Source organism: Manacus candei, unplaced genomic scaffold (genome assembly GCF_025592945.1).
Source record: "Manacus candei isolate 608988 ecotype Guabito, Panama unplaced genomic scaffold, ASM2559294v1 h1tg000005l, whole genome shotgun sequence".
Taxonomy (NCBI): Eukaryota; Metazoa; Chordata; class Aves; order Passeriformes; family Pipridae; genus Manacus; species Manacus candei.
The window spans coordinates 11,505,689-11,516,494 of NW_026138053.1; the positions used below are offsets into that span (position 1 = coordinate 11,505,689).

Below are 10,806 nucleotides of genomic sequence, written 5' to 3' on the forward strand. Positions count from 1 at the left end.
GGGCCTTTGGCGCTCCGGCACTCCAGAGGCCGGGAGCACCGTGCGAGCGCTCCGTCAGCTCCCCCGGGCCCGGCGCCGTGACCGCGGCCGGGGCTGCGCAGGCGCGGCGGGCGGAGCCCCCGCCCCGCCCCTTCCGGCGCGGGCGGCGAACATGGTGGGTACTGGGGTACTGCGGTCGGCACCGGCCTGGCCGGCGGGGACCGCGGGGCTCCAGGGAGGGACGCGAGTGGCGCCGGAGCCGCCCGGGGGGACGCGGGTCGCACTCGCTCCTCCGGATCTAGAGCGGCGCCGGGCCCGGCCTGGCGGGGCGAAGGGCGGCAGCCCCGGGCCGAGCGCTCGGCGCCGGGCCCGGGAAAGGGCTCCTACGTCCAGTGCTTCAGGTTATTCCTGGCGAGTTCTCCGCCTGTTTTTTCTCCGCTTCGTTGCTAGGTTTTGTTCCCTGCCTCTCCCAGGGAGGGATTTAACTGGGCTGAAAAGTGACCGGGCCTGGGCTCAAAATTACCAGAGAGATGTTTGTTTCCAGAGTCACAGTCACCAGTGTTTACTAAATTATACCAAGGTGCTAAAACGTCTTGACCTGACAGTGCAACTGCCGTGTTGTTGGTGCTTTTTACAGGGGACACCGCAGAAGGATGTTACAATAAAACCCGATGCCCCAAGCACGTTACTTTCAGAGAAACACGCGGATTATATAGCTTCGTATGGAACAAAGAAGGATGATTATGTACGTATCAATTTGTTTCAGTACAGTTGTGGATTTATTAACAGTAATAGTAACCTTTATTTATTGGCTCCCATTTAATGGTGAGATGCATGCTGACAAACTAATAGTTTTTTACCCTGCAATCCAAAGTATAAAATGAAGATATCTTTGTTAATTTCTCCAGGTCTGTGATGAGTTTTGGCATGTATTATCTGAGTATAAATTTGAAGATTATCAGTTTAGCTCTAGAATTACTCTGAGACCTGAGAAACGAGCTATTGGTTGCTTCATCATCCACTAGAATGCACAAGTAGAGCTGCATTTGCATGTTGCTCTTTTGATGGAACAATTTATTGCATCCCACCACAGCACTGCTTTGTGCTTATTAGACTTCATAAACACTTTACCTAACATCAATTTTATAGTCATATGTGATTGGTTGTAGCCCACAACAATAGGATTCCACTTCCAGCAGGTGAAAAATGTCAGCAACTGCTTATGTGGAGAAAAGTTGCAGTTACCTTTACTGTTTACAAAAGAACTCTAACCACTGTTGCTTATGATTGTTTTATTCTTGTGCTTAAAAAATACTGCATGTGGAAATTAATCTTTTTGTGGTGTGGGTGAAGTAATCAGTGTAAGAGAATTCAATATAAAATTTTGCTTTCCAGTGCAAGTTTAGATTGTGAGAGTTTTGGCTTGGAAATAAATTTCATTAAATGTTAGACTTGTTATGTTTTGAGACTAGTTGGGGTAGCAATTTGAGGGGTAGTTTGAATGCCAAGATAATAAGTGATGATCTGAAGTGAATTGGTGCCCAGCTACTCGTATGTGCTCAATTTGACGTAGAGCTTGATGCTTTGAACTAGATAAATACAGGGGAGGAAGGGAGTGTAGTATGTGTAGATCTATACGTGTGCACGTGCCTCTGTGTGTGTGCATATACACATGTGCAGGATGCACAGAATGTCTGTGAGTGACTGACACACAGTCTGTTGGTAAATGGATGGAAGATGGTTGAGTTACTAGAAACTATTTGTAAATGTTAGCCAGTCTATTTTCATTGCTCTGTATGGATGGTGATCTGATCAAGAACTAAAATAATGCACTACTTAGGAATACTGTATGTCGGAGTATTTGAGAATGAGTGGTGTCTACTGGGGGCTGACAGCAATGGATCTCATGGGGCAGCTGCACCGAATGAACAAAGAGGAAATTCTGACATTCATCAAATCATGTCAACATGAATGTGGGGGAATAAGTGCCAGCATAGGTCATGATCCTCATCTTCTGTATACCCTCAGTGCTGTCCAGGTATGTGTAGCAAGGTAATTTTAGAAAAAAGTGTTTGTGATTAATGATTTTAGTGATTGCAGATTTATGAACCAGTTGCTGTTGGAAACCAAGGGCAAAAATTACTTCAGTGCCTTATTAAAAAAAAAAAAATCTAATGAACACAGCTTTAGGATTTAGCTGTATCACTTCCTAAAATTTGTTATATTCAGAAATGTTTTACTTTTAACAATTATTTAATGATTACTGTATACTTTTACCAGTTTTTTAACAGTGTAACAAATGCTGTTAGCCCTGTCTACATATCTAGGATGTCTAAAGGATCACATGTCTTCTTGTGATCATAGTTTATAGGAATTTGTTCAGATTTACTTTTTAGGGTACATTACCTGTATTTTCATTTGAGAATTTCTCAGTTTTTAGACAGAGATAGATAAGCTAAATACAGCAATTAACTACTAAAGTGAAAGAAAGTTTATTTTAATTAACCTTACCAAATAGTATTCACAGTCAAGTAAATAAAGTCTTTTATAAATCCAGGGGAGGTTTTTTTGTTAAGAAATAAAGTTTTTGCCTCTCTTTGATTGTCACTGTCTTTTTTTTTTCCCTCCAGATTCTTATTACTTTGTCTTATTTTTCCCCTAGATTCTTATCTTATATGATAGTCTCCATGTTGTTGATGTAAATAAAATTGTTGAATATATACAGAGCTTGCAAAAAGAAGATGGATCGTTTGCTGGAGACGAATGGGGTAATATTTAAATCTTTAAAATATAGTGACTAAGCTGTCATGTAAGTCTGTAAACTTAAGTTTCTTTGGATAGTCTTCTTGCATATGTATTGTATATGAACACTTTTATTCTCCAAGTTATGAAAAAGAAGGGTTTGTGAAGAGCAGAGTTGTGTTTCATTCCTTTCATAAATATTCTAAACTTTAGTTCCATTCTTGTATTAGGAGTAAATTGTCCCATTCTTAAAGAAGAAAACTTTTGGGCATTTTTAACTTAACAGTACTTCAAGATACTGGATACGCTCTTCCATAAGAAATGTTTTATATTTGCTGTTTAATGGCAGACAGCAATGATCTTTATCCATGTCAGTTGTGAAAGGATCTTTCAGTACATGGGAATGAGAAGAACTGGGTTTGTGCTCATGAACTTCTGTTAATACTGATTTTGTTTCTGCATATAAATTCTTTATGCACAACGTTGCAATTTTAAGCCCTAGCATAAGTACTTAGTCACTCTAAAAATACTTATCCCCATGGAAGACTTAAATTTTCATAAAATCTATTGCATATCCCTCATGTTCTTGTTGTGGTAAAATTCACCAAGGGAGATATTAGCAGTATATGTATGCTACTGTAAAAGTAGATGATATGCTGTGTGTTAAATTGGTTCATAGTTTGCTGCATCCTTTTTGTTGAGGTATTGTCAGGAGTGTACTGAATGCACAATGGACTGACATTACTTCTGAAAGGCAGTTACAGTGCAACTGAAGGAGTGTGATCCCTGATGTAGGACACAGCACCACATTGGCTTTATGTGTTTCAGATTGTGGATTTCTTAAGAAGAAAAGTCTTGCATAGGTTAGATCAAAAAAATGAATGTTTGCAGCGCAGTTCAATTTTAAATTGTGACTCCAAGTGTTAATTGCTCAGACTTTGTGCTCGGAGGATTATATTGGTATAGACTTGCTGAGCAATCATTCTGTTATGGGTGCAGTGGCTTTGGTTTTGCTTCCAGGTATAAATATGCAAAAGAACACTTGCAACTTTAATCAATTTTGCTCTAAAACCAGAATTGGCTTCTACTTCTGTCTGGATTTAAGGCACAGCAAGAATTGTGTCTTATTATTGCATTATTTCCGCTGCTCTGCAATTATCTTGTAGAGCAGTACAGATAAAGTGTAAAATGCTAGAGTTATTTGTAAATTACCACTAGTTGAATTGATTTGGATTTATATCTGTCCAGTTCTAAATGAGTTGTTGACTTTATGTGCAGTAAACATACAGGTCACTTGAATTGCCATGTACATTTTTTAAATTACTGAAGAAATAATTAATGAGCTGGAAACTGAAATGGTATGAGGGAAGTTTTTAGCTGATTTTGTTGTTCAGTGTAGAACTTAGTATTTTAACATTTAGTTCCATATTTTCAGTGGTGATTTAAATGTCCTTTTGTTTAAAAAATAATCTTATTTCATTTCTTACCTCCCACATTGTAGGAGAAATAGATACAAGGTTCTCCTTCTGTGCTGCAGCAACTCTTGCACTTCTGGTAAGTCCTAAACCATCACTTACACAAGTACAGTCTTCTCTTTGGTACTGCTGAAGTTTGTGTAGGTAATGAGTTTGGTAGAATATCAAGTGCATTAGTTATTTTCTGACTTGCAGGGAAAACTGGATGCTATTGATGTGGGGAAAGCAGTAGAATTCGTTTTGTCCTGTATGAACTTTGATGGAGGATTTGGTTGTAGACCAGGTTCCGAATCACATGCAGGACAGGTGAGTTTTTTTCTTTATATGGAAATGTTTTAAATTAGCAAGCATCACACACTGCCTATAAATGTTTCTTTACAACATCTATCGGTGATGGCAATTGATGTACCTTTCTTGTTTCCCAAATGCCTTATTCTGATGAGTCAAGACACCAGAGGTTATAGTCTGGGTACAAAAAAGACTGTAAGGGAAAAACTTTTAGGACTGTATTTTAGTCTTTATGCAGAGATGTTGAAATAGTCAGCATGAGGATTTTTAGAGAATTTGAGGTGGGTTTCAGTAGAGACAGGGGACAAAATTTATCACTGCATCTGACACAAATTAGAATGAGACATAAAGGTCAATTGTATATGTTTGATATTTATCAGCTCATGAACTCAAATGAAAATCAGATGTCAAGCCTTGCTTAATTTTTTGAGGAAAGTCAGTTTTAAGATGAGATACCTAACTCAGTAATGGGAAAACTTATCAACTAGAGTTGCTAGTGTGACGCACTTTTACAAGTGACAGTGGATTCTGAAAAATGCTGAGTAAAATCTACTTGAGAAGAGAATGCAGTAGTATAATTGGAACAAATTAAGGCATCTCCCAAGGAAGACAACCTCAATAAAGCAACTGTAAGCAACTCTGACAATAACATGCTTTTCTAGTGGAAAACTAAAAGTTGAAATGTTTGCATGCTTATTTTGCATTGTTTATGTGACAGTATTGCTGCTGTCTCTTCATTTAGTCTGCTAAACTATACTTAGGTTTTACATACACAAAAAATTTATGTCTGTAATTTTAGATCTATTGTTGCACAGGATTTCTGGCTATAACAGACCAGTTGCATCAAGTGAATGTTGACCTGCTGGGTTGGTGGCTTTGTGAACGTCAGTTACCTTCTGGAGGTCTCAACGGGCGACCAGAGAAGGTATTGGGTGGCTTCTTTTCTTTGTTCAAACTTCAGTAGAGATTGTTTTTCTAAAGCTGAAGTACTTCTGGAAAATGTCATGACTTCTTTGAAAAGCTTACTAAATACTTCATATAAGTCACAGGCCTTTGTTTTGATTCTTCATTTTGTCACTAACACTTGTCATGGAGTCCTTAGCTATGCTATTTTGAGTCCTCAGGGTAGGGAAGTACACATACTGAAGTATGTCTTACTGACCACTTGAACCATTATCCTGTTAAACTGGGTCAGATTCTCTCCCCCCCCCCCCCCCCAAAATGCAGCTAGTTGATATTAAGTTCTTTGTATTTGCTCCTGAAAAACTCTCTGTGGGGTTTTTTAGCCTCTATCACAGGTGTAGTCTGCTTAAAAATCACATTCTTGTGGTCTTGTTTCTTGAAGAAGGGAAGAGGCTTGAAAAAGAGACTTTCCCTTCCTGAAAAGGGAAGTCCTCTGAAAAGAGACTGCATCCAGAAACTCTCTTTTACTCCAAAGATACTCTTAAGTGTTGTTTCTCTGCAACAGCATTATGACAGCACACCTGGTAATTTGCAGAATTACCAATAAAATTTGCAAGGTTATGTTTAAAACAAAACAAAATATTAATCTGCTTCTCTGCTTGCCAGTTACCTGATGTGTGTTATTCGTGGTGGGTGCTAGCATCTTTGAAGATGATTGGTAGGATACATTGGATTGATGGAGAGAAACTGCGCTGCTTTATTTTGGCTTGCCAGGATGAGGAGACTGGTGGATTTGCTGACAGACCAGGAGATATGGTAAATAATATTTTTCTAAATGAAATATACATAATTGAAAGTTTCAAAGGGTAAAGTAAAGTTTCTTGTTTGTGTGTAACTCAACTCCTGATCCAGGTAGGTTTTCCAGACATTACAATTACTCTGAAGAAAGAATGGGTTAGAATTGCCTTTGAAGGCATACTTGGGGAGCAGATATTCTATATTGCACTTGTATCCCCCTCTAAAGTCGGTTGCCATTTTCTACAATTTCTGGTTTGGTTCTTATAACACATGAAATACAAATAATTTCTCACAAGACCACTTGGAAGATCTATGTAAAAACAATGTTTGGTGGTGGGCTTTTTGGGATGTGTGGGGTTTTTGTGTTTATTATTTTGTTTTGTGAAATGATATGCAAACTAAAGAATGGTGGTTTTATCTGATCTAAATGAGTCATAAGTTTTTATCAAAAATCTCTGTATGCTAACTTTTGTTCTGTGCCAACCCAGCCACTGAATAAATTCTTTCACTGGCATTTGGCCAGGTGAGGGAGGAAGAAGCTTTTGTGATAGCAGTATGAAGAGGCTGGTGGTATAGATTTTCTGCTTGGTTGAGAGGCAATTATGATTTAGCTAGTCTGTTCTTTCTGGTTTCAAGTGGAAGTAATTGAGATTGTCCAGGTAAACTGGCACATAAGGTTCCTATCTTTCAAGGGCGCTGAACAGATAAAGTAATAAGTATTATGAGACCTCATTGCAATTCCTATAGAGCACTTGGCTGCTTATTTATTAACGGTCTAGGGAAGCCTTAGCTGTTTTTATTGCAGCTGTCCATGTCTGCTCCATTCTCCACAAATGCATTAAAAAATAAGGTGCTTTATTTTTCCTTGCAAGCTGATACTTTATTCCCACTTGGGGGAGAAATCTCTTTAGTCTGTCATTTGGAAAGAGTTTTTGTGTTCTTAAAATGGAAAGGATTTTGTATTTCTAAGGAGCTCACAGAAGGACATTTTCCCTTTTCAGAATTCTCAAAGAAAAGTCCAACACTTAAAATCTAAATATTTTTCTGGCTTGGAGATTAAACTTGAGCTACTGAAATATTTGTGACTTCCTGGAAGAGCAACTTTGCAGAACCTTTTACCTATATCTAATGCGAGCACCTTTGGGAGAGGTTTTGGCATGCTATATTAGCAGTCATTTCATATTATTTTTACCTGTCCTCTATTGCTGAAATTGGCACTCCCATGGAAATGTTGATTTATTACTGCAGACACTCACTCCTAACAGACCCTGTTTTGGGGGCTTTTGTGTTTAGGTTGTTTGTTAGTTTGGCAGTTCTGGGGGGGGGCGTCTTGTAGTTTTGGGAGTGCAAGTTTGGGGAGTTTTTGTTTTATTTATAGTTTGGGGAGGTTTTCAAGCAAAGTAGGTTGCTGCTTCCCTCTCAAGATTTTATAGCACAGCTCTGTATTTGGAGATGATTAAAGAGCATCATGATGTTCCTGAAGAACAAACGGGGGATTTATGGAAGCAGTACTTGTAGATGATCAAATTTACTTTTAAAATTCTAATTATCTTTGCTTCTGCCACCCTGTGATATTGCATGCCAGTGGACATATGTGAATGTTTTCTGTCTAACTCAGAGTTGAAAATCATCTTAGCAGCAGATAATTGACAACATCTCTGAGTAAATCATAGTATTGTAAATGCACACTATGGAAATTGTCTCACCTGTCACACATGTTAGCACAATGTTTGTTCGGTTGTGTTGTCTTCCCCAGCCATGGAGATTTGCAGTTCTCTTGCAAACAAAAGCTTCATTCTGTACAAGTGAAAAAGTGGTTGACTTTGGAAATGGATGTAAATTTTCTTTTTTCTCCCAGGTGGATCCATTTCACACCTTATTTGGAATTGCTGGACTATCTTTATTAGGAGAAGAACAAATTAAGGCCGTCAATCCTGTCTTTTGTATGCCAGAAGATGTCCTTCGAAGAATAAATGTACAACCTGAGCTTGTGAGCTAAGCCTTGTAGAGACAAAAGGTTGATATGACCAGTTGCTTTGGTTTTACTAATTTATAATCTCATCTGTGAAACTGTCAGCATATTCTTCCTTGAGATGTGTTTACATTATAGAAGTAAAGCAATAGCTTTGCTGTGGGCTTTGTCACTTTGTAAATTGTATCAGAACAGGACGGTTCTCGTAATCTAAGTGTAACATGTTCTTCGATTATATTATAAGAGATGTAGAAACATTTCCAATCTGTATCTAAATGTATGGGCCTTGGCTTTTTTTTTTTAAATATTCAAATCAAAGCTTGATTGTGTGAATGCCTAATTTTTGTGTTACTGTGATATCAGCCATGCTAACACTGGTCTTTACACAGGCCTCTTTTGATGGTGGATCACACAGAGCACTTTAAAAGAAGATTGAAAAAAAAAACAACACAACCAACAAAATCCTACTTAAGCCATGCACTTACTGCCACACACTTGTGTATTTAATTCTTCCTGTTCATGCTTACCATCAGTTTTCTATACTGAGAAACAAGCTGCTTCTTCTGATAGTAATTGATACCAGTAAAACCATAATTATGGTTCTTCTAAGTATATAAATGTCTTCATTTATTGATGAGTCCTTAGACAAAATTCCACTGATATTTGACATACAGCATACCTTGAGTATACAGAGTGAAAGTTGCTAACATTAAGTATTCTAGAGAAGGTCTGTACAGGACAGTGACTTGTGATTGAATATAGAGTTGATTCTAAATTTGTTGCTGGGTTGAAATCCTGCTTTTGTAGCTTTTAAAACAATAATTACCAACACTTGATTATGGTGTAATTGAAAATAAAAGCCATGGAAAATATTTGTTTGCTGAAGAATGAAGTCCTCTTTGTCTTCACAGAAGTCCTAAAATTGCCTCTTAATTTACATTCCACAAATCTTGGCTGAGACTGAATGGTAGTCTAGTTGCAATATACAGTAAAAGGTAATTTTGAAGGGGAGGAAGTGTTTGATAATCTCTGTAATTATGCTTAACAAAGGCCTAAAGTTGTTTCCAACACAGTTTTAAGAGCCAGCTGGTTAGTTTCATCAAGCCTGTCTGTATTAGTAGAGAGAAAGCTGAACTCGACAGAGTCACTTTTTCATAGACTTTTACTTCTAGTGAATTTCAAAGACAGAAAGTGAATTCAAATGCTCAGGTATTTCTAATGAATTTTTAAAGCCTTTCTACAGGCTTTTAGCTAAGGTAAAATCTCTACTCTTTTTGGTTGCCCAGTTGCTTGATGAATTCTTTGGTCAAAGCCTGGAATTAATTTATTTTTCAAGATTTGGAAAAATGTTACAATAGGCTTAGTTTTGACTGTAAGGGAATGAGACCACCAGTCAGGTTTTATCTTAACTGTAAAGGTTAACATAAAATTTTAAATAAGTTTTTTTTCATTCCAGGTTACCTTTGCAAGTGCCACTTCTTTTCTCAGGAAGGTTCTTCCATTTTTTACATCAATTCTTTAGGTATTGTATTTCTAAAAAGAGAATCATCACAACTTCTCTTACACAAACAAACTCACATTTTTCGTTAAATGTACTGTGAAAAAAATTAATTGCTGATTGTGTCTATGTTAAGACTTATATCATTTTGGTGCATTGTTACCATCTACCTCTATTTTGTTAAAAATACTGCTAAGATTTTTTTCAGAAACTTCGCAGTAATTAATCTACTGTTCTCAGTCTTCAGTTACAGGTCCTTTATTAAAGGTTTTCAGAAAGTGTACTTTCATAACTTTTTTTTTTATTGAAATCTTTATATGGAAAGATCTTAATCCTAGGTACTGTAGTGTAGCCAACATTCCCAGCAATAAATTTTGAAAGATTCTGTATGAGAATTTGTGAAAGAATAGTGACTAATTCAGGTACATAAAATTGTGTGTCTAAAGGTATGTTAATTAAAAGAGTAGCTCTGTTTACATGTGGGGAAATCAACAGCCATTCTGTTACCTTCTACATGGTCAAGTCCAGAGGTATATGCTTTATTCCAAATGTGCTTCTTTTAGGTTTTGTTGAGACAGCTTGGTTAGGTGAATTTAGCTTCATGATTTGTGACTATGTAAAAGGAAGGAAAGGTGAAAGATGGACCTTCCTTTTGTTTCTGCATTTCTTGCCATATATTTGGATTTCTGTCAGAGAAGAGGATGTCTAACTCCAGCTGCAGGAGTCAGAATGCATATGGAAAGTTCAATGGAGGACTTCAGGACAGTGACAGTAACTGGAATTGCCACCTGCTATCTTCCATACTTTGCTCTGCAGTGAGATTTTCTGATGTTGAAATTTTTAAAGTTGTCTGATGGCAATGCTCAGTGCTGAGGGACTGCATGCCTGTTCTGAACGGGTAGGAGGGGGCCAATATCTTTCAGATGCCAACTGAGGAGCTGCACCTGATGGAGTTGCTGTTGTGAAGCTGAATACTCATCAAACTGCTTTTGTCCACAAGGAGTTGTGGCTGGCTTCAGTTTGGAGTGTTTTATAATGCAGGTGTATTAAATGCCAGAGACAGAATAGTGCCTAGTGAAAATGTTAATTGAAGCAGTTTTAGTGGTGTACATTACATGCTAGTATACAAAGTAGTGTTAGTGTTCTGAAAC

The 10,806-nt window shown here is 37.7% G+C and overlaps 1 protein-coding gene and 1 non-coding gene across 2 annotated transcripts; both read left to right on the plus strand.

The window, feature by feature from the left end:
- Positions 1–115: 115 nt before the first annotated feature.
- On the plus strand, positions 116–8,654 carry RABGGTB (Rab geranylgeranyltransferase subunit beta). The gene is made up of 9 exons (XM_051804127.1): positions 116–154; positions 617–724; positions 1,820–2,017; positions 2,642–2,747; positions 4,223–4,275; positions 4,392–4,502; positions 5,284–5,409; positions 6,054–6,203; positions 8,044–8,654. The coding sequence occupies exons 1-9, from the start codon at positions 152–154 to the stop codon at positions 8,182–8,184; spliced, it is 996 nt and encodes a 331-aa protein (XP_051660087.1). The 5' UTR covers positions 116–151; the 3' UTR covers positions 8,185–8,654.
- LOC127480531 (small nucleolar RNA SNORD45) lies at positions 887–969 on the plus strand. Its single transcript, XR_007907942.1, has one exon. It is a non-coding gene; the product is annotated as a small nucleolar RNA SNORD45 (small nucleolar RNA).
- Positions 8,655–10,806: the final 2,152 nt, after the last annotated feature.